The sequence below is a fragment of the Hyperoodon ampullatus genome (genome assembly GCF_949752795.1).
Source record: "Hyperoodon ampullatus genome assembly, chromosome: 8".
Taxonomy (NCBI): Eukaryota; Metazoa; Chordata; class Mammalia; order Artiodactyla; family Ziphiidae; genus Hyperoodon; species Hyperoodon ampullatus.
Genome location: NC_136921.1, coordinates 3,442,157 through 3,465,684, shown reverse-complemented (window position 1 = coordinate 3,465,684; position 23,528 = coordinate 3,442,157). Strand labels below are relative to the sequence as shown.

The following is a 23,528-nucleotide window of genomic DNA, read 5'->3' as shown; positions in this document are numbered from 1 at the left end:
ACGTAACTTTTATATGCTCTGGGATGCCATAAAACTCGTGTGACTCCCTTTATTGTGATACTCACTTTACTGCAGTGGTCTGGAGCCCAGCCCACAATGTCTCTGAGGTGTGCCTGTGTAAAATGCTTTGTAAACTGACAGGTGCCGTGCAAATCTGGGTAGTCACTTCATGAACCAGCTTTATAATATGAAGTGGTTTTTATATTAGTCAGAAGGATCCATATAAAGTTATAACATACATGTAAGCTCACTGTTTGTAGAAGTAATATAGAGATGTTTATTCTGCTGTAATCAGTATGGCTAGGGATTCATGTTCATGAAAAACAGCTGTTGTGGCTGTGATGTGGAAAATGGTTTTGTGTGGGTTATTAACCAGGGGTGCAGCCAGGAACCACTCTGCCCTCCCCTGCCTGCCCTCTGCCTTGTGCTACATCCTGGAAGGGTTTGTCTCCGTTGCTCTAGCACTTAGCACCAGCCACAGCAGGAAGCAAAGCTAGTGAACCCAGAAGCAGCCCAGCACCATGAAGACCAGTAAACCAAGTTCGGGTGTGACCCCAAAGTGGTTAAATGTTGTGGCATTTGCTGGTTAGCTATGAGTCTGAGGTTCCTAGAGCAAAATTAGATCATTCTGCTTCCCTTTTGTTCTCTTCTAGGGGCTCCCTTAAGGAATTAAGTTCCTGCGTGTAATCTTATTGCACATCAGAGAACTGCTTTTGAGATTTTCGACATTACACTTCTGTCGAGAGGGCTCAGAGCACCACAACCATGGTGGCTTTTAGGAATGCCCGAGGCAGAGCTTCCACAAAACCTAAGGTGCCTCTCAGGACAGAGTCCCTGGGTTTAAACAGTGACTAGGTGCTTGCAGGTCAGTGACTGCCCAGCAGCTTGGAAGGGGCTGGAAATAGAGTCCACCTGCTAGAAGTGGGATCTTGACCTAAAGAAGGGAACGCTGAACCTGTCATTGACCTCACAGCTCTTTATATAAAGACCCTGGGCCCACACTGGTGCAGTCCGGATGGATGTCCACCCTCTTCCTTACGCCTCCCCAGCCCGCATGCTGCTCAGACCATTCAAAGGTGCCCTGGGTTTCTTCCGCCAACCTCTCTGAGGATGGAAACCTGGGGCTTCTTTTTTTTTTTTTTTTAACATCTTTATTGGAGTATAATTGCTTTACAACAGTTAGTTTCTACTGTATAACAAAGTGAATCAGCTATACATATACATATATCCCCATATCCCCTCCCTCTTGCGTCTCCCTCCCACCCTCCCTATCCCACCCCTCTAGGTGGTCACAAAGCACCCAGCTGATCTCCCTGTGCTATGAGGCTGCTTCCCACTAGGTATCTGTTTTACATTTGGTACTGTATATATGTCCATGCCACTCTCTCACTTGGTCCCAGCTTACCCTTCCCTCTCCCTGTGTCCTCAAGTCCATTCTCTACATCTGCATCTTTATTCCTGTCCTGCCCCTAGGTTCTTCAGAACCATTTTTTTCCTTTAGATTCCATATATATGTGCTAGTGTACGGTATTTGTTTTTCTCTTTCTGACTTACTTCACTCTGTATGACAGACTCTAGGTCCATCCACCTCACTCCAAATAACTCAATTTCGTTTCTTTTTATGGCTGAGTAATATTCCATTGTATATATGTGCCACATCTTCTTTATCCTTTCATCTGTTGATGGACACTTAAAACCTGGGGCTTCTTGTCTGATTTCTTCTCACCTGACACTCTTAGGTGGTTTTAGTTTTGTCTTCCTCAAGCTAAAGGATTTAGATTATTCAGCCGAGTGGTCTTTAGAGCTGTGAGCACTGGGGTAAAAATATACTAGTGCACGTCCATGGCTTCCGTTCTACAAAATGTCACTTTCTTTGACTTCCGTGTGGACTTTCCCAGCACCAAGTTTGTAGGCTCCAGTCACTCAGTAATCATCCTCCCAAGTGGCCTTGCTGAGTTTAAAAAAAGGGGGGCTTCCCTGGTGGCACAGTGGTTGAGAGTCCGCCTGCCGATGCAGGGGACACGGGTTCGTGCCCCGGTCCGGGAAGATCCCACATGCCCTGGAGCAGCTGGGCCCGTGAGCCATGGCCGCTGAGCCTGCGCGTCCGGAGCCTGTGCTCAGCAACGGGAGAGGCCACAACAGTGAGAGGCCCGCGTACCGCAAAAAAAAAAAAAAAAAAAAAAAAAAAAAAAGGAGGTGGAGACTGCCTGGGAAGGGGCTTCCTAAGGGGCACTTTTCACTAGAGAGCTACTTATGTCAAAATGAACAGAAGGCAACTAGACCCTCTACACTTTGTTCTGGGGCCCCGGGGTCTAAGTAACACCAAGAAGTGTGAATTCAGCACCACTTAAAATACAGACTGACATTTCCCTACAGCTGGGATGGGTCTGAGCCATCTTCACGGTATGGCTGGGCTGGAACACATGTCAGAACATAGAGGCCTCTCATCTAGAAGGATGTTAGCAAAGCAGTTTTCTCTGATTTGCTACTGCTTAGTAGAATCAGAAATCTCTTGTGCCTTTACTATCACTATTTTAATGTTGGTATTGTTCGTTTGTTCCTGGGAATAAAACTAGTCAACCAGTTGCTTCTTCCTCCATGATAGCGTCCTCCAGCCAGGCCCTCTCCCAGCTTTTGCGGAGGCTGTGCGTTTGGTGTCTTCTCTGGGGCTACCCACAGTCTCTCCCAGTCCTCAGCCATTTAAACCTGTTGTTGCCCAGCTTCCTTCCTGCTGCGGAGAAGGGCAGGAAGGCCTGGGCGCCTGGAGGCCAGGAGAAGAGAGCGGGCTGAGAGGCAGCAAGGCGGCTCCCCTGACTGTGCTCACTGGGGGTCCTCCCCTCCGCCCTGGGCACTTCCATTATCACTGTCATGTTTCAGATGAGACTCGAGACACAGGGGCTACATAGCTTAGTCATGACCCCACAGTAAGTGGCAGAGCAAGAACTGAGCCCGATGGTTTAATTCCAGGAGCCACTTAACCCCTTCCCTAGGTGGTTTTCATAAAACTGGTAAGTAGCCATTGGACGGCCACCTGGGAGCTGGGGAGGGTGCAGGTGTCTACAGGCACTGCCCTGTGACAGTCAGGACAAAAGAAGCCTGTTCCTTGTGCCCTGCTCAGGGAGATGTGGTCATAAGGTTCCAGATGGCAAGTAGCTCTAGAATTTGCTTATCTAGATCAGAATATTCAAACTGAAGACTCCCAGAAGGCGATTTTATTAACTGGCTATCATTCTCATCTGTGGAGCTCTTAACCAAAATCATCTTTGCTTTCCACCAAAGATTCCCTAAGTCCCGTACTTGTTTATGTAGAACAGCTTAAAATTATTTTTGCCAACCAGTTTAACTCTATAGAATCAAGAACTGTAACGCACTGACATATTTTAAAAGTGTTATAGCAAGAAAACAAGGTATCAAAGGTATGCATTTCAATCTTTGAAAATTATTCTTGCCAACCTAACGCTGCTATCCAACAAGGCTTGGCGCTGTGTTCCAGCTCATCAAAGTGGAAACCTGCTGTTTCTCCCGCAGAGGCCACTTTCGGTCTTTACTCGGCCTTGCTTTTCTGCTCTCCCTACTCTCTCCTAGGTTAGGACCTCGGTCCCTCAGAACCTTCTCTGTTCCCCACCCCCCTACGCCCCCCAACACATACACCCTTCCTTCCAGAGCCCCTGCCCTGAAGCCAGAGCGGGAAGGCGAGTGCACACGGGCCTTGAGCTAACGTGTTACCGAGGAGGAGGTGAGTGGGGCAGAGAGTGGGGAACTGGGGGACTGTAACGTTTAAATGTATATTTGCGGTCTGTCGAGGATTTCGCTGGAGCCGCCTTCGCAGAGAATTAGGCCCAGCCGCTCTATTCTTAAGTTCTCGTTTCGGGGGCGGGGAGGTGGTCTTTCTGAGAACGGCCTCCGAAAACGTGCCCCCAGGGCATGGGCAGGAAGGGCCCGGGGCCGCCTGGACGCAGGGTAGGGGGCGGGGCGGGGCGGGGGGGGCGCGGAAAGCTTCCAGGCGCCACAGGCAGCGGGCTGGGCCAGGGCAGGTTGGCATTCCGATGAAAATCTGCGTCGCTTCCTGCCCGTCGCTTCTGCTTCGCCTGGCGAGGTCAGGAGACGTTTCGTTGCTTTGCATGTAGAACTGCTAAAGAACGAGCGACGCGAGTTCTGCGGCTGGAGGAGGCGCGTGCTGGGCGGCCGGGGCCCCGTCCCACCGCTGGACGCTCCTCTCCACGCCCTCCCCGCGCGGCGCCCGGCGGGGACCTCGGATCGGCCCCTGCACCGCACGACCTCCCGCCGGATCCCTGGCCGGTGCAGCCCCCCGGCTCTGAGACGCCGCATCCGCGCCAAACCGCGTTCTTCTGCCGCCGCCTGCGGAAGGGGAGGCGGGCGGGGCCGCACCCAGCCCTCGGATGCTTGCTCTTACCCCCGCGGGCCGCGCGGTGTGGTCGCCCTGGAAGCCGGCCCTTTCTCCGGGTGACGCGTTAGCTGGGCACCCCGACCAGCAGGTGCCGCGGGGCTCGGGCGAGGTAGTCGCGTCCTTAGAAGCTCACTTCGGCCTGAATTTGGAGAACACCTTGGGGCGGGCGCGCAACACCGACGGCGAGGGGGCCGGGGGCGGGGTCTGAGGGGCATTCCGCCCCGCCCCCGCGCGGGCCCCGCCCCCGGGACCCCGCCCCGCTCTGGCTCCTCCACCAGAGGACCCCGCCCCTCGCCCAGAACCCTCCCCCGCGCAGGCTCCTCCCCAGGGCGACCCAGGCCACGCGCGGGCGCCTCCCCACTCCTCCCCCGTCTTCCGAGGCCTCCCCAGCTCGCCCTCTCTCGGAGGGCGGGTGGGCGGCCGACGGGGCTGTGGGCGGGGCCGGCTGGGGTCTTTTTTCCCCCCCGCCTTTCGGGAGGGGGGCGGAGGAGGGCTGGGTGGTGATTAATAACCGCGCCGCTGGGGCGCGGGGAGGAGCGCTCGCTGAGAACGGGGCGGGCGGGGTGCGTGGTGGAGCGCGGGCGGGACCCTCGTGGGTGGAGGGCTGGGGGCGGCACCAACTGCTCTTCTCCCGGGTGCCGCCACCCCAGGCCCGCGGGCTCCCGGGCTCCGTCACCTGCGCCCCGCCCCTGCGGCCGCACTCCAGCCCCGGAACCGCGGAGGCGCGACCCCGCCTTGGGAAGGGCGAGGTTCCCGTCCCGACGCGCGGATTTGTGTCCGGGCAGTAGCCCCGCAGTTCTCGGCATGTGGCTGCGCTGAGAGCCGGCCTGCCCGCGGATCCGGGGAGCCGGGCGTTGGCTCCCTTTCCCTGCTGTGTGAGAAGGTGGACCTGCAGCCGGCAGGATGACCAACCCTGCGGCCGCGCAGAACCAGGAAATAGACTGTCTGAGCCCAGAAGCTCAGAGACTGGTAAGAAGAAAACACATTTTCGAAACTTTTGGTTCTGATTGCCAGTGTTTGGTCGTTGTTGATGTTCTAGGAGCCAAGGGCAGGCGGCACCTTCCGCCGCAATCATCTGTGCCCGGGGAGGTGTGGGGCTGCCTCGCCTGGCCGGGGACCCCCTTAAACGAACGTCCCCACGCGAGCATGGGCGGGGGGGGTGGCCTGCTCTCGGTTCAGTTCGCGGCTCGGTGTGCACTGTCCCCCCCTTGCGCCCTGGAAAGCACATTTCCCTGGGCAACGCCCCTCAGCAGGACGGAAAGGAACTTCGTCTGGTCCCTTCTGCCCGCAGTTACGGCCTTTTGACGGGCTCTGCCCAGCTGCGTGACTCGGCCGTGGATCCAGCCGAGGTGTGAGACCTGCGCGTGGTCTAGAGTTTCGCTCAGAACTACTAGTTTGATGTTTTACAAAATACAGCACCTAGGAACTGGTGCCCAGAGGCGGTGCCCTCACTTTGAGGCTGGCACCCCCAGTGGCTGGGTGGCTTGGAGCACTTACCCTGCGCTGGGCCTTAGAACTAATGGGTTGCACCCGGTTTCTCTAGTTCCCCCAAGGACCCCAGTTCCCAGATCCACTCTGGCCGGTCTCCTGGGGTCGCCGGGTCCGGAGGGGATCCTCCCTCTGGGGGATTTTGCAGTTATCCGGCTCAGCACCCAGCGTTGGAACCGTGGATGTGGGAGTCGTTTGGCATTAAAATCGGGCAGGGGGTGAGGTGGGGAAGGTTTGTAACTACCGCTTTTCACGTGGCTTGTGGTTGATGATGGATGGGAATATTTAAAGGTGAAAGGGCGTAGTCTGGAAAAGAAGCACATCATTAAGTTAGTACTACAGACAGGGAGAGAGAGACCCTAGATTTCCACATTATCCGGCCTGTGTGGAACCTTGATAAAAGTGTGAACCCCAAATAGTCACTCCTTCACCAGGTAGGAATTAATCACCTACTGAGTGTTTGTGGAAGATTCAAGATGAATAAGACTGCCCTGCCCAGAGCTTCCCGGTCAACACCAGAGAGGGGTGTAGAAATAGATTCTGATGAATACACACTTGAAAATTACACTCCTTGCCGAGGACAGGTGGGTGGATATTTTTCAGGTCCTCCTTAGTGTGCTCCTCTGACCTGACATAACGTTCCACCCCTGGACCAGACCTTTGGAGCTGGTTTCTACCCCTTAACCTACCTGGGAACCTACAGAGAGATCCTTGAATCACCATCAGGGAAGGGCCCTTGGAAGAAAGAAGGATGGGAATGCCGCTGAGAGATGCCCAAGCTCCCCAGGAGCCGCCTGGGCAAACCATACATGGCAAGAACAGGCTGATGTTAATCCTGGGCAAGATTTGAGCTCAGAGGAATGAACTGCTGGGCAAGGAGAAGAAAAGAGTGACCATGGAGAACAGGATGTGAGGAAGGGAGCGCCAGGCCGTCAGAGGCAGGAGTAGAAATAACACCTGTCACCCGAAGGCGCTGGCTGCACGGTCTCATTAACCCTTAACTTAACCCTGGGACTGGATCTGGTTGAGATGCGTCACAGAGATGCTGCTGGGAGTTGGTGACAGGAGAGACCGGAACAGCTGCTGATTGAGGAGGTGCTCGGTGGGCACAGCCCACCTTCTCCTACCCCGAGTTCCGGGATCCAGTAAGCTCTGAAAATCAGAAGTTGTTTCTCTTTTTTTGTAAGTTGTTAGCAGTGATAGGAGGCTCTTCGCGGCCCCCAAGTCTCATCTTATTGTAGGGATCTGTGCCGAGGTCCCCAGGTCCCATTTGGCTGATGGGAGGCTATTTTCAGTCTTTATTCTTCTTAGTGTGAATATTCGTACATTTCTCTGCAGCCCTGTTAAGGTTCTTGACTAAGGGCTGTTACTCTGGGTTGTTACAGAATATATGGTGTATGCATCTTGTTACCTTTCTAAAATCCAAAAATGTTGAATTCTGAAACACATTTGGTCCTAGGGGTTTTCAGTAATCAATTGTGAACTTGCTCAAGTAAATAGCAGCAAAAACTTTTTTAGAGCAGGACTGTTTTTTGAGGTTAATGGTTGAAAAGGAAACCGTTGGGCTTCCCTGGTGGCACAGTGGTTGAGAGTCCGCTTGCCGATGCAGGGGACACGGGTTCGTGCCCCGGTCCGGGAAGATCCCACATGCCGCGGAGCGGCTGGGTCCGTGAGCCACGGCCGCTGAGCCTGCGCGTCCGGAGCCTGTGCTCCGCAACGGGAGAGGCCACAACAGTGAGAGGCCCGCGTACTGCAAAAAAAAAAAAAAAAAAGAAAAGAAAAGAAAAGGAAACCGTTGCTGAAGGACCAGTGGGGTGGGGTGGGATGTGTCAGAAGGAGTCGCCCAGCAGCCATCCTGGGCGGTAGTGTTCCAGCGGAAGAACGGTGGGCATTTCAGACTGGCTTGTGCTGGCTTGTGTTCTGTGCCCAGAGACCCTGTGTCCCGGGAACAGGGGTCTCCAGAGGAGGAGGAGGGCCGGGGCCACCTGGGTGTGAGGCCAGAGCTGGGTTGGCGGGAGGAGATAGATTTGTCCAGCTCCATCTCACGGGGCAAAGAAAAAAGCAGGATCCAAGCAGGAAGTCCAGGCTCCTTGCAGGAGAGGACAGTGTAGATACCATGTTTCTTTAACTTTTGTAACTTCCCCATGTTCGTGCCGGGTTGTGTCACCTCTGGTCGTTTTCCACATACCGATTAGCACTAAGTCCTCACAGACGGCCAGCCCCATTCTGAGAGAGGCTGTTAGGGTAGAACGTGGACTCCCGAGTCTCATCTTGCTGTAGGTACCAGTGCGCAGGTCCCCAGGTCCTGGTGGCCAGGGGACATGTGGATGAACGGGGGTGGATGAACCCAGTGCTGGGGGGCTGACCCTGCTGGGCTCAACAGGAGACCTTTGAGCATTGGAATCATGGTTTGCTTTAGACGAATCATTTTCCCAAACAGTTAAGATATAAAAACAGTAAGTTAGGTCTTTTCTTATAATAGTAAGAGTGTCCCACTAGGGCAAAGATGGAGACGCAACTTCCCTTTTTCTTTAAGGGTTAGTTTCTGTTCAGCCTGAACTAATATCAAAGTAGTGGAAGCCTCCTTAGCAAACTTTTTGTAAACCCTGCGTCTAAACTGCCACTTACAGTGAGCACAGGAAGTCGAGTTATTTATAGCGGCTGAAGTGTTTTCAGGCAAAGTTGATTGGTGTATTACCTGATTAGAGTGAGGTTCTTATCTGGTTTCTACAGAATTATGAGGCTACATGTTGGTGCGATGTGTTTGCTCCTCAAAAGGCAATGTTCAAGAGGAAATTCTTATCCCTGAAAAATCAGGCTGTGTGACTCAGCAAAGGAAATGTGTTTTTTTTTTTTTCCCAGAACCCACAGACTTTATTTATTTATTTATTTATTAAACATCTTTATTGAAAGGAAATGTTTATGACTAGTTACTCATATGCCAGTGTTTCCAAAATATCTGATCATATTTAAAAGTTTTAATCTTGGAGCCCCACTGGCCATAAGGTTCGAAATACTAACCTGTTAAGGCAGTAAGCCTGTTACATCTCACTATATGTTAGACGTGGGTCAGGGAGAAGAGGAATTTTTATTACTTTACTGCTTTTACTCTGGGCCACCCAAAGTTTACTCTGTGTGTGTGTGTTTTAAAGCAGCTTATTTCCATATTTTCATGGAATGGATTTACCAGAACTTTCATTATTCAGACAGTCTAGATAAAATTAAGTAAATGAACTTCTTCTAAGTTAAACAAAGCACAATTTTGACTACATCCAAGATTAAGTGATTCAGAATTGCCATGTGCTTGATTGCATACCACCACTAAAATCCCCTTTCTGCACCTCATGTATTCATTTGGAGGAGGGCCAGAGTTTCAAGTGGTTTTCTCCTGAATACTGTAACTTGACAACTTTAAAGCCATATAAATAGTTTTGTTTGGACGCTAAAGTACAACTACTCTAGTTGTAGTTTAAATTACTGTAAGGAAGATTGACTTTTCATTTTAACTAAAATGTTTCATTTATATGTTTGTGTAATAGAGCTTATCAAAGCGACATCATTTCTGATCCTCACATCTGTTTTATTATCTCTGGCCAGTGGATGTGTAATCTTCCTGTGGGAAGAGAAGTAGGAGTGGGCTTTTGTTGTGGGTGGGTAGTCTCCACCTGCCTCCTCTGAAATTTCCCCAGCACTCTTTCTCCTGGTGAGTGCTTCAGCACGCTTGTCTTCTCCTGCTGCTTTAAATCTCCTGTGAGCTGAATTCACACTGTCGTCATAGAAGACGCTGTGTAGGTAGTAACAGTAGGTAGCATCTCCCAAACCCCTGCCGTGTCAGCCCTGTTAAGTGTTTTCTGTAGAAGTCTTCCCTTCCCCCTTGCATAACCTCAGAGGTGGTTTGGTTATTTCCACTTACACATAAAGAGAAAACGGGCTCAGAAAGTTCAGGGGACTTTCCCAAGGCCACACAGCCAGCAGGCAGTGGGGGCCAGTTCAGACCCAGCCCTGCTGGTTCAGAGCTGGTGCTGATGATGTCACCACCATACACGATGCTCGGGCAGGGGCTGGCAGGCAGTCAGCGAGTATCATTGCTCTTGCCAGGCTCTCCTGGGGCCTCACAACCCCAGTATCAGGGCTGAAGGGTTTCTTTTTACTAAGGTAGCCTGTTAGGACACAAGACCTTGCTCCGGAGTGCATACTGAGAAGTCTTCATTTCATTAACGTTTCCTTTCTATTTCTGGTAGTTTTTCAGACAAAAGAACACTCAATGAACTGTATTTTTTCTAAATAAGGAGAGGAATAGTAGAAATGACAGAGCTGCAGAAATTTTTATTTTTCTCTTTTTCATACTGTACCCACTTTTTAGCTGTCACTTGCGTCAAGCCACGCTGGGAGCTGCTGGGCAGCAGCCTCATTCCCGCGTGCTGTACAGCTCCTCACCACCATCCAGACAGACGAACTTGTTGAGGATGGAAATGATGCCTTCTGGCTCTTTCCTAGCTGGTTCCAGGAGAATCACTTGAGCATAGGAAAGGCTGTTGTGTGCTGCCTACATGGGAAAGTGTGGAGCTGCTGGAGGGTCCAGCCTTATGCTGAGAAGGAGCAGTGTTAGTGTGTTGTGTCACCTTAAAGGTGTGGAGTTTGCAAGGAAGACCCTGAGTGGAGCAGGTGAAGTGAAGGGTATGGAGCCCAGAGGCATTGGCTGGAGGGAACCTGTCACCTGGAGAGCTGCACAGGTGAGGCCAGGCTGCTCTTACGTGCCACCCGTCGGTCCTGTCGGTCCCACACAAGGTTATTTGTGGCCATCACACCCTTGCTTGTAACTCCAATATGTTGAGACTGTTGAAGGAAGTGTGAACATCACTCATCTCAGAAAAAAATTTTAAATGTATTAACAACAAGAGGAGAATTTATTTGCATGGAAGATACTGTGCACTGTTTTTATTCATCAGCTTGAGTGTGGGTCGTTGTTAAGCCAAAGATTGTGTTGTGAAGTTTGAATAGGTAAATGTTATTAGTCTGCTCTCGATAAAGGAACATGAATAATTTTGTTCCTGATTAAAATGTTTGTTATTCTGGTATGTTTTTCTGAGAAGCAAAGTCAGGAGATTTCCAGGAGCAAAATGGGGAAAGAGAACTCGATGGACAGTCTCAGGGTGCAAAGAATTCACCCCAGTGTAGAGACATAGCATTTCAGAGGCAAAGGGGGCACCCAGAGATCACGTCACCTGGTCCCCCTGCCCCCGGTATTGAGGGCTAGTGTTCAAAAGTGATGCAGTTTGTCCAAGTTCACATAATGGGTCAGCCACAGAGCCAGCGCTGGTAGCTTGGTCTCGAGACCCCTCTCTGGACAGTCTCTGTCTTTGGAAACTCAGGGCCCCGCTGAGAACACCACAGCCACAGCCGTGAGAGGTAGCTTTTCCACCTGGTCCCCTACGAGCCAGCCCGTCACAAGCAGTGACGTAAAGTGGCCTTGCGAGGTAAAGGCTTCTTTGAAGGCTGCTGTTTTATCATAAAATTCCATGATCATTTTACAGTCCATAACTCATCTGATTTGATTTTGATGGAAACATAGTGTTTTAAATAACCAGTTAAACTTTAGTCCTTAACTTTATGTCCTCCAAATTGTCAAGTAAAATTGATAATGTGTCTTGTTTATTTTGTGGCTTAAGCACTGGCCCCCAGACCTGTGCCCTGAACCTGTGCCTGGGCTGTTTCAACAATCATGGCTGTGCCGTAGAGGGGTTCATTCCCCCCCATCCCACCCCGAAGTTTTAAAACTGTGGTTTGCAGCTCTGTCAGACCCAATGCCCCTTTTTTATAACAAGCTTTTAACATCCTTATTACTAACCTGAAATGAAGTTCCTAGGTGGTAAAATCTCCCTTCACACATAATTTCAAGTCAATATAATGTTTTAACTGTAACATTAAAAAGAAATAAAATGAAAGTAAATTGCAGTGATAGAATGTGAATATTGAGAGTAACTCTTGGGAAGGTTCTGAACAAAGCCATGTATGATCTTCCCTTGATTTCCATGCAGATTGCATTCCTGGAATATTCAGTGTATGTTAAAACTACTCAGAATGTATTTTGAATTTATAAGTGAGTTGGAATGAATTTGTAGGTCTGAAAGTTATAATGTGGTTTTTCTATCTGCCTGAGTAGCCAATGGGGAAGTTCCTCATTGTGCGGGCCTGTCTGAGTACAGGATGGTTGGCATACCACACCCTGCCCCTAAATGCCATTAGTCCCCTCCTCCAGTCACTGTGACTTCCCAGCACCGCCCCCAACAGTTCCAGAATGCCCTCTCAAGCGTTGGCACTTCCCCCATTGACAACTGTCATCCCAAAGTGCCTTCTTCTCCGTGGCCATCATAATTACAGTCATGGCTATAAAGAGCAGGCCCCCTCGTGGGGGAACTTATTGTGATTGCCTGAGCGAGGGGTTTGGAAAGATGAGATGTCGAGAGTGGAGTAAAATGCACGTGGCAGCTGAGGGACACGGGGGCCGTGGACACATGTGGTACACAGGCCAGGATCGCCACTGTTTCTGAGCTGCCAGCTGGTATACGCTCCCTCTCCTGTTCCTGCCTGTGCAGGAGAACACATTGCCCAGTCTGCTTGGTTGCTTTGAATAGCAAACCATTTTTAGAATCTACTGCATATGAGGAGTTGGGGGTTTACATAGAAAACAAAAGTTGGTAGCGGTTGCCGCTTCCTGTAGCAAAGTCAACTCAGGAAAATCATAAAGACCAGAGAGGAAATAAATAAAATAGAGATTAAAAAATAGAAAAGATCAATAAAACCAAGAGCTGGTTTTTTAAAAAGATAAACAAAATCAACAAACCTCTAGGCAGGCTCACCAAGAAGAAAAGAGGGAGGACCCAAATAAACAAAATAAGAAATGAAAGAGGAGAAATAACAACTGAGACCACAGAAATACAAAGAATTATAAGAGAATACTGTGAACAGTTATATGCCAATGAATTGGACAACCTAGAAGACATGGACAAGTTTCTAGAAACATACAGCCTGCCAAAACTGAGTCAGGAAGAAACGGCTAATTTGAACAGACTGATTACTAGAAGTGAAATAGAATCTGTAATTTAAAAAAAAAAGAAAAAAACCTCCCTGCAAACAAAAGTCCAGGACTAGATGACTTCACTTGGGAATTCTACCAAACATACAAGGAAGAACTTATTATAGGTATCCTTCTCAAACTATTCCAAAAAAATTGAAAGGAAGAGGGAACACTCCCAAATTCATTCTGTGAAGCCACCACCACCCTGACACCAAAACCAGACAAAGACACTACAAAAAAAACAAAATTGCAAGCCAGTATCTTTGATGAATATAGATGCAAAAATCCTCAACAAAATATTAGCAAACTAAATACAACAATACATAAAAAGGATCATACACATAATCAAGTTGGATTCATTCCAGGGTTGCAAGGATGGTTCAACATACGCAAATCAATCAGTGTGATACACCACATCAACAAAAGGAAAGACAAAAACCACATGATCATCTCAATAGATGCAGAAAAAGCATATGACAAAATTCAACATTCCATTCATGATAAAAACTCTCACCAAAGTGGTTATAGAGGGGACATATCTCAACATAATAAAAGCCATTTACGACAAACCCACAGCCAACATAATACTCAGTGGTGAAAAGCTGAAAGCCTTCCCACTAAATTCAGGAACAAGATAAGGATGCCCACTCTCACCACTTCTATTCAACCTAGTATTGGAAGTCCTAGTCATAGCAACCAGACAAGAAAAAGAAATACAAGGTATCCGAATTGGAAGGGAAGAGGTAAAATTGTCACTATTTGTAGATTAGATGACACTCTATATAGAGAAACCCTAAAGTCTCCACACAGAAACTGTTAGAACTAATAAATGAATTCAGCAAGGCAGCAGGATACAAGATTAATACACAGAAATCTGCTGCATTTCTTTACACGAATAAGGAAGTATCAGGAAGATAAAGTAAAAAAAAATCTTGTTTAAAATCACATAAAAAAATACCTAGGAATAAACTTAACCAAGGTGATAATAAAAGTTATCTTCTGGGGCTTCCCTGGTGGCGCAGTGGTTGAGAGTCTGCCTGCCGATGCAGGGGACACGGGTTCGTGCCCCGGTCCGGGAAGATCCCACATGCCGCGGAGTGGCCGGGCCCATGAGCCATGGCCGCTGAGCCTGCACGTCCGGAGCCTGTGCTCCGCAACAGGAGAGGCCACAGCAGTGAGAGGCCCGCATACGGCAAAAAAATTATCTGCTGAAAATTATAAAATGTTGATTAAGGAAACTGAATATGATTCAAAGAAATGGAAAGCTATCCCATGCTCTTGGACTGGAGGAATTAATATTGTTAAAATGGCCGTACTACCCAAAGCAATCTACAGATTTAATGCAATCCCTATCAAAATACCCATGAGAGAATACCCATAGAACTAGAACAAATAATCCTATATGGAATCAAAGAAGGCCCAGAATTGCCAAAGCACTTCTGAGGAAAAAGAACAAAGCTGGAGGCATAACCTTACCAGACTTCAGACAGTACTACAAAACTACAGTAATCAGAACAGCGTGATATTGGCACAAAAACAAACATATAGACCAATGGAACAGAATAGAGAGCCCATAAATAAACCCACACACTTACGGTCAATTAATCTACAACAGAGGAGGCAAGAATATACAGTGGAGAAAAGACAGTCTCTTCAACAAGTGGTGCTGGGAAAACTGGACAGCTGCATGTAAATCAGTGAAATTAGAACACTCCCTCACACCATATACAAAAATAAACTCAAAATGGTTTAAAGACCTAAATATAAGGCATGACACCATAAAACTCCTAGAAGAGAAGAACGTAGGCAAAATATTCTCTGACAAATTATAGCGATATTTTCTTAGATCTCCCAAAAGCAGTCTCCCAAGGCAAAAGAAATAAAAGCAAAAGTAAACAAATGGGAACTAATTAAACTTAAAAGCTTTTGCACAACAAAGGAAACCATAAACAAAAGGAAAAGACAACCTACGGACTGGGAGAAAATACATGCAAAGGATGCGACTGACAAGGGCTTAATATCCAAAATATACACACAGCTCATACAACTCAATAAAACAAACAACCCAACCAAAATATGGACAGAAGACCTAAATAGACATTTCTTCAAAGAAGACATACAGATGGCCAACAGGCACGTGAAAAGGTGCTCAACATCACTAATTATTAGAGAAATGCAAATTAAAAACACAATGGGGTATCACCTCACACCAGCCAGAATGGCCGTCATTAAAAAGTCTACAAGTAGTAAATGCTGGAGCGGGTGTGGAGAAAGGGGAACCCTCCCACACTGCCGGTGGGGATGTAAGTTGGTGCGGCCACTATGAAGGTTCCTTTAAAAACCAAAAATAGAGTTGTCATATGATCCAGCAATCCCACTCCTGGGCATATATCCAGAAAAGACAAAAACTCTAATTCAAAAAGATACATGCACCCCAGTGTTCATAGCATCACTATTTACAGTAGCCAAGATATGAAACAACCTAAATGTCCATGGACAGAGGAATGGATAGAAGATGTGGTATATATACACAATGGAATATTACTCAGCCATAAAACAGAATGAAATAATGCCATTTGCAGCAACATGGAGGGACCTAGATATTGTCATACTTAGTGAAGTCAGACAGAGAAAGACAAATACCATATGATGTCACTTACATGTGGAATCTAATAATAATACAAATGAATCTATGTACAAAACAGAAACAGACTCACAGACTTAGAAAGCAAACTTACGGTTACCAAAAGGGAAAGGGAGGGAGGGAGGGAGAACAAATGAGGAGTTTGGGATTAACAGATACTAACTACTGTATATAAGATAGATAAGCAACAAGGATATATCTTACAGCACAGGGAATTATATTTAATATCTTGTAATAACCTATAATAGAATACGATATGAAAAAAATAACTGAATCACTTTGCTGTATACCTGAAACTAACACAACATTGTAACTCAGTTCTACTTCAAGAAAAAAAGGAAAAAAAAAAGGCAAGTCAGGAAAGGGATTCTGTATCACAGCCTCATGGTTCCTGTGCACTGTCTGCCGCATGTTGTAAAACACTTTAACACGGGGCTGTGTGTGTTCACCAGCGACTCTGAGACTTCAGCCTTGCCCAACAGGAGCTGTAGTCCTTCCTCATTCCCAGGAACAGTCACACGTGGAGACAGAGGGCCCCTGCTTGTTTCTAAGCAGAACCAGTTCTTTGTCACACTGCAGGCTTCAACTGCATGATATTCCTATTATATTCACGAGTGAACCTTAAATACATCCTTTAACTTTTCCCAAGAGGTTACAAACTACAGTGGCAACATATCACGTGGCCTGAAGAAAATTCTGCCATCACAGAGCATTAGGGTCACTGATTTGCACGTCAGTAATGAGTAATAAGTCTCCCCGGGCTCTGCGGGGCAGACTGGGAGCGGCTCCCAGAGCATCATCTCGGTGCCTTTCCAGGCTCCAGGGCTTTCTCCTTCTAGGTGGAGGAAATGATGACGCAGCTCAGGCCCATTTCTCAAGAGTCATCCTAGAGTTATGGCTCATAAACCCCTTCCAGGTTCCATGTAGAATTCTGGAACCCCAGGAGAATTTAAGAACAGAATAAGAACTTTTTCTGGGACTGCGGGGTGAGAGGTCTTGGGATATAGAATTCCACACCATGCTTGAATCCCAGGAAAGCTTCGATGCTCAGGAAGTATGCAGACAGAGTCAGGACTCCGGAAGTCGTGTGGGGCTTTTTAGAAAGCTGTTGAGACTACGTCCTGGGCACCTCTGTCGTCTCCAAGTAGGCAGGACTTCGGTTCCATCAATGTTTATCGCGTTACTGCTTTTCGAAGATCATGATGTGGAGCTGAACGGCTAGGAGCCACAAAAGGATACAGATATTATCAGAGCTCTTAGAGCCCCCGACGTCACTGGAATTGGGGTGCAGGGTACTGGGGGCGGTGTGTGGTTGCTGCACCCTCGGGCAGTGTCCACCACTGCTTACAAAACCTCCAGCACAGACAGGAGGTCAGGGAGGAAGGAAGCTGTGCAGGGGCCGGGCTCGGAGGGCAGGGCACGCCTCACCCAGGGCGTTCTCCTCCCGTCCTGGCGCATAACTTCTCTAGTTTTGCTCAATCCCCAGGCCAAGCAGGGGGCTGTCCCTGAGTTCCCTGACCCTGAAGAAAGGAGCAGCCATTGTCTCTGGATGACAGTTTTATTGCAGCTGGGAGTTTCTGGTGCTCTGAGCAGGAGGCCCGTCAGGGTCACTGCTAGAAGAGGCGTGCATCTGTTTATCCGCTGACTTTTGTGTCCCGCTCTGGTAGAATCCACTTCTGCTCTGTGGTCCGATCTAGAACTAGAGCTGATCAAGCCCTCGGCCTAGTGCAGAGACCCATCACCAAAGTAACTGCTGTTTTTGCCGGTGACGTTTTCACATAACCCTCGAGCCTTTCTCCAGCCCAGCCCGGGTCTGGGCCGCCGAGAGAGGGCATTTCAGAGAGAAGCATCACTTTGGTTGTCTGCCTCCTCAGCCAGCCTGTGCACCCCTGTGGCCGGACCCTTGGCCGGTGGCCTCCGTGCTTCCACCCCTGGACCTGCAGGGTGCTGTAGGGCTGGTGTCCCAGACCCTGGCTGGGTGCGCCTGGCTGTTTTTAGCCATTTGTTTAGAAGGCCCTGGGGCTCAGACTCGTGCTTCTTTGTGTGCTTTTAGCATCTCTCAGACCATACGTATCACCTTAGTGTCAGAGCGTGTTGTCTTATCTATCTCTGGTAAAATAAACTGTGAAAGTGGAACTTTGGAATCAAGGGTTCAGCTTTTTAGAATTATTAGGAGGCAACTTTGGTGATAAAAGGAATCTTCTCTTCCCAACCATCTCCACCGTCAAAGGGTGCCTTGCTTGAAAGCCCCGTGTCTGTAAATCTCTGTTTATGAGGTTCCAGGTCAGGACGGTAGGATCCTGGGGGACTGTGTCCCCTGTGAGGGGGCTGGGACTCTGGCGTTCGTTCCCCACCAACACTGGGCGGTCCTGAGAAGGCCAGGGAGCCTGCATCTCGTCAGAGGAGGCCTGGCTGGGTCAGCTGCTGTCTCCCCTCCCTAATCCTGGAGGTGTGCTGGAACAGGGAGGGGGGGCCCGATGGTGAGGGCTGGGGGGCAACGCTGCCAGGGTTTTTAGCGAGGGCGCCAGGCGACCTTCTCGCAGCAGTGAGCTTGGCCTTGGGGCTTCTTCGTTTCTTTCCTTCCCTCCCTTTCTCTCCCTTTCAGCCTCTGCTCCCTTCCCCCACCGCCTTCCTTCCTTCAAAAATGTTTGCTATTTATTATGAACAATGTCAAACATACCCAAGCAGAGATGGGATAACAGAAAGCAGAGGTCGTCGCACTGGGGGGGAGCAGCCAGCTCCCTGGGGGCGGGTTGAAGCCCAGACTGGCTGCATCCGAGGCCCTGACTCAGCGGGTCTGGGTTGGGGCTGGAGACTCTGCATCTTTCACAAGCCCCAGGGGCTGCCGCTGGGGCACAAGGGCCCCGCTTCCTGCCACCAGCCCCACAGCTGCCAGCCTGAGGGTACAAACTTTCCCCACCTGAGCGAGGTCGTATCTCGTCATCCTTGAATGTCTCAGCGTGTATCTCAACAAAGATGCTCTTGGACCAAAAAAGGAGGATTTCGGGTCCGGAGCTACGCCTGTTCCAGAGCCCCTTTCGAGGACAGTGGGCTGAGGGACGAGCAGCTGCACGGGCCCGGCCACCAAGCTCTGGGTGGGAGCGCGGGCCTGCCAGCACCGTGCGGTCACAGCGAGCAGGCCGGGGGCTAGTAGCCAGTGGAGGACCCACGGACCTTGACCTCCAGTGGGAGCTGAAGGACGACGGCTGAGAGCCATCGCGGGTGGGGGGACGGGGAGCCTGGGAAGCCTCGTTTCCCAAACCTTGCTTTACAGCCCTGTGCATTTTATCGTTTGTACCCTAAATGCCATAGGTCCGTCTCCTTGGCTCCATCCTTGCCCTTCGGCCACTGTCGTCTCCCTTGAGGTTGGGAGCGGGGCGGGGAGGGGGTCAGGGTGGAAAAACGCCCCACCTCCGAGGCCGGAGGCGTCAGCAGACCGTGTGCCTGGGTTCGGGTTTGGGGGAGTGGCATCCATCGGGGCACGGGCTGGCTCCTGGGGCCGCGTGGGCCTCCTTGGGACCCTGGGCTCCTGACGTTCCCTCCAGGGCCCTCTCGCCTCTCCGCCCGGCTTCGTCCTTGGCACGTGGTTCATGTTCTCGGGCTCCCCCGCACCCCCCGCTCAGAAGCAGCCTCTCCTCACTTCCCGGGTCTCACGCCGCCCTCCCCACCCCGCTCCTGGTCCCCACGTTCAGCCAGAGCCACGTTTCTAAAGCGAAAGTCAGACCCCGCTGTGCTCTGCCTTCTTCAGACCCGTCAGTGGTTCCGCATTCCTTCAAGATGAGGTTCCAGGTAGCGGGGCTGAGGCTGGCGCGGGCAGCCGGGCCCTCGGGACTCCGCCGCCCCGTCCTGGCCCCTTGCCGCCTGCCCCCTCGCCTGGCCTTCTCCTCTTTGCCCCTCGGCGTTGGCTTCGGGCTCCCGTCCTCCAGGACGCCTTCCCGACACCCGGACGGGTTACGTTCTCCTCCAGAGCAGCCCCAGCACGGTTTCTTACCCACCGTAGCACTTGTCACTTGTACGTGGTCCCCGAGAGCTTTGTGTGCACCCCCTGAGACTGGGGCCCCAGACTGCACGTTGAAAGTCCTTCCCCTGCAGTCTCGGCAGTGCTGCGAGGCTTGGGCTGGAGTGCTGATGGCCAGGAAGCTGCAGTCCCCTACAGGCGAGGGACAGAAAGTGAAAGTGTGCATTTGGAGACTCAAACAGTGCGACCTGGCTGTGCCCTCAAGCGTGTGAGTTTATATTTTACAAAAGTGTCAGTCTGCAGCGGATTTGTCCTGCATCACCGAAGCCCTGGCCAGGGGCACACCGACCCCTGGAACCGCTCGCCTGATGGTCAGCAACTGGAGGGCAGGGCTGGGCCTCCCTGGAAGTTTTGGGGGGAATGAACTCATGCCTGCAGGTCACCAGGGTGGACCATCGCTATTTTGTACTCTCTGTTCATTGAACGACTGATCTTATCAAACGTTTCCTCTGATGCTGTCTTAAATCAGCATCATCTGTGATGCTCTGTGTCTGGCTGTTTTGTGTTCTTGGCAATGTCGGCATTTTAGAGTGAATTGTGTTGTCAGAGCTCTGTGTGGTTTTTCTTTTAGGCATCTCAGGTTGTGTTGGGGTTATTCTGCTGATACTGGTTTTGTGCTAATGAAGTTGGCTGTGCCTAGGTTTTGTGCCCCTTCAAACGTTGGCTTATGCATCTGTTAGCTTTTAGCCAGAGTCCCAGAAGCAAGCATGGTTGTTACCACTTCCTGTGTTATGAGAGCCTTGTTCTCCACATATGAGTCATGTCAGAATCCTGTGAGATGTAGGTGCTTCATATGGCGGTGACTGCAAGCATTTGAAACTGTACTGAATTATTTATCTCCTTTCCACATTCTAATCTGAGGTGAAGCTTGACCATATCGATCTGTCTTCAGGGTTGGCTAGCTCGTGTCCTCACAGGGAGCTTGTCCTGTAACTTGATTCATTCATGTGGTCCCTTTGTCAACCCAAGCCCAGGTCCCTCAGGTCGGGGGTTGTTCTCATGGACAGGACAGACATGCTGGGTGGACGTGAGGACCAGAGAGGAGGTGGGCCATGACGGGAGCCCTTTGCTGGTGGGTAGAGGCCCACCAGAGTAGCTGGGGTCTGATGGGACATGATTTTGGAGGCCTGCCAGTCTGGTGGGGAGGCCATCTCAGGCGGCAGGGACCACCTGCTCAGAGAGGTAGTCTTTTCAAGGATCTTTGCTCCGGTCCCAAGAGGAGCTCGAGCAGAGGAGGGGGCTGGCCGGACAGGCTGGGGAGGAGGTGGGCGTGCAGGGGCTCGGGCTCCTTAGTCACAGAGGCACCCACGTGTGAGCAGGAATCATCCCAGGCCTCACCGCCTCGTGTCAGTCGTCTGCTGATGTGGGACAGATACCCACAAATGTGGCAGCTTAGAGCAACACATGCTGATTATCTCACAGTTCCCGTGGGTCAGGAGTTTGGGCACAGCCTACTGGGTGGGTCCCTCTGCCCAGGGTCTCCCAAGGCTGCGGTCAAGGTCTCAGCCAGGCTGCATCCGTTCTGGAGCTCAGTCCTGTTCCCGACTCACATGGTTGTTGGTGGCATTCACCTCCTGCTGTTGGACTGAGGTCCCATTTTCCTGATGGCTGTCAGCTGGGCCACTCTCACTCTTTGTCATGTGACCCCTCACAGGCCCTCTGGCACGTGGCAGCTTGCTTTTGCGAGGCCGGCAGGAGTCTCTGTCTGACCTCCAGGCCCACTTTTCCGGGGCTCACCTGATGAGGTCAGGCCCACCCTGGAGCTCTGTTTTGATGAACTCAAAGTCAGCTGATGAGGGACCTTCATTACTAGTGCGTTTCTCTTTGCAGTATAATGTAACCCAGTCACAGGAGTGACATCTGTCGTACTCACCGTTCTGGCCACACTCAAGGGGAGAGGAGAATGCAGAGCGTGTACCGCAGTGACGGGAATCTCGGAGGCCACCCTAGAATTCTGCCTGTCACGCGTCTCTCTCCCCTGTCCCCCTCTGGCAGCCCCTCCTTCTTCCAGCCTCTTTCTCACTTTCTCACTCCTCCACCCCCCTCTTCTTCCTCCATGCCCTCCCTTCTCTTTTCCTGAATCCCCTCGCTGTTCCTCACCGCCCCCTCCCCAAGCTGATGGGCTGTGGCTGCCTGGTCCACACCGGCTTAGAACCTGGGCCAAAAGCCAGGGAGCCCAGGAAGGGCTGGAGAGGCAGCTGCACTCAGCATGGACACAGACCTCTTCCTGGCCCGTTGATGGGGCTATAGGGAGTCAGTGTACCCAGGTGTCAGTCTATCAAACCTTCCCCTCCCCTCCGTTTTGGCTGGATCTTTTTATAGACCCTGAGCGAGTGGCTCATCACACAATGTAACATGGGTTAGAAAATTGAAAATGGCAATGAGGTATCAAAGTTCTGACGCAGTTGTGATTTTTGACATCCTTGATTTGAAGGACCTGGGCTTGGGTTGATAAAGAAACCACATGGCACTTCCCTGGTGGCGCAGTGGTTGGGAGTCCGCCTGCCGATGCGGGGGGGCACGGGTTCGTGCCCCGGTCCAGGAGGATCCCACATGCCTCGGAGCAGCTGGGCCCGTGAGCCATGGCTGCTGAGCCTGCGCGTCCGGAGCCTGTGCTCCGCAGAGGGAGAGGCCACAACAGTGAGAGGCCCACGTACCACAAAAAAAAAAAAAAAAAAAAAAAAAATTAAGTGGAAAGGATGGATTTGTTTGACACCAGAAAACCTGGATCCTGGTACCCTTGCACCGTTCACCTCACTGGGCCGTTTTATCACCTGCGATAATGAATAAGCTCGATATTTGTAGAATGCGAAACAGGGTTCAAGTGCCAGGTCCGATGACATTGGTTGGTCCTGGTCAAGCGTTTTAGATGTTCCTGAGTAGAATAGGGCAAATAAGCTGCAAGTTGACAGGTAGTTAAATGGAGCCAGATTTTGTTTTAATGTAACAGCTGGAACCACTCTGCTCTGGTGGAAGATGTCTTGCTTGAGAAAAGATGGGCTTCCCAGTGCTCAGGTGCTGACGGCGCAGCTGGGGGGCAGCGGGGAGTAGTGAGGGGTGACTGGACAGGAGTTCTGGAAAGCAGGGGCAGAGTCTCAGCCCTGTGACCTTGGACGGGTCTGGCGGCCTCTCCGGGCCTCTGCTTCCTCGTCTGTAAAGGGAGGGGTTCAACCAGTGACCTGGGGTCTTGTCCAGCTCTAGTGCTTTGCTCCGTGCACTAATCTGTCATCGCTCCAGAGGAAGGCAGACCGCCCAGCCCTGCCACTTATGGGCTGTGTGACCGTGGGCGCCCTACCCTCTCTGTGCCCTAGTTCCCTTGTCTGTTAACTGGGTGTGGTAACACCATCTCCCCAGTAGGGCTGGTACGAGGAGTCCGTGGCATAATATACATGAAGCCCTCAGAATAGCACCCATTGGCATTTAGTAAGGGGTCAATAAAAGGGAGCAATCGTGACTACTGTAACTATGGTGACTGTGATTCCTGGACCCTTTTAACGCTTACAAGTCTGTGTTACTATGTATTAACCTCTGAACAAGAGCATCATTGTTGGCCGTGTCCTGGACAGGAGCCTCTGGTCTGTCTCCTAATGCCATCTCCGGGTCTGTTGCAGGCGGAGGCCAGGCTGGCGGCAAAGCGCGCGGCACGAGCAGAGGCCCGAGAGATCAGGATGAAGGAGCTGGAGCGGCAGCAGAAAGAGGTAACGCCGGGCTCCTCGTCGGTTCTTGCGGGAGGGTTCCTTCCAGGCAGAGCGGGCCCGCGTGGGGGCACCTGCCCCTCTGATGTTGCTCTCGATTTGAAGGCACCTGTGCCTGTGAATTTGGTTCAAGGTCAGGCCAGGGCATGGCATAGCATGCGGATGCCAGATGGCCCACCCTGGACACTCAACCTGTC

At 50.8% G+C, this 23,528-nt stretch overlaps 1 protein-coding gene across 4 annotated transcripts in view; it reads left to right on the top strand.

The window, feature by feature from the left end:
* Positions 1-5,296: 5,296 nt before the first annotated feature.
* The window catches only part of LRRFIP1 (LRR binding FLII interacting protein 1), a gene marked incomplete at its 3' end in the record, with an annotated part of 85,052 nt that continues 66,820 nt past the window's right edge, over positions 5,297-23,528 (top strand). For all 4 annotated transcript variants that reach the window (XM_079710650.1, XM_079710649.1, XM_079710648.1 and 1 more), the window contains exons 1-2: positions 5,297-5,377; positions 23,248-23,334. In XM_079710650.1, the coding sequence (XP_079566776.1) occupies positions 5,312-5,377; positions 23,248-23,334 (153 nt within the window). In that variant the 5' untranslated portion in view covers positions 5,297-5,311. The remainder of the gene's footprint in view (positions 5,378-23,247; positions 23,335-23,528) is intronic.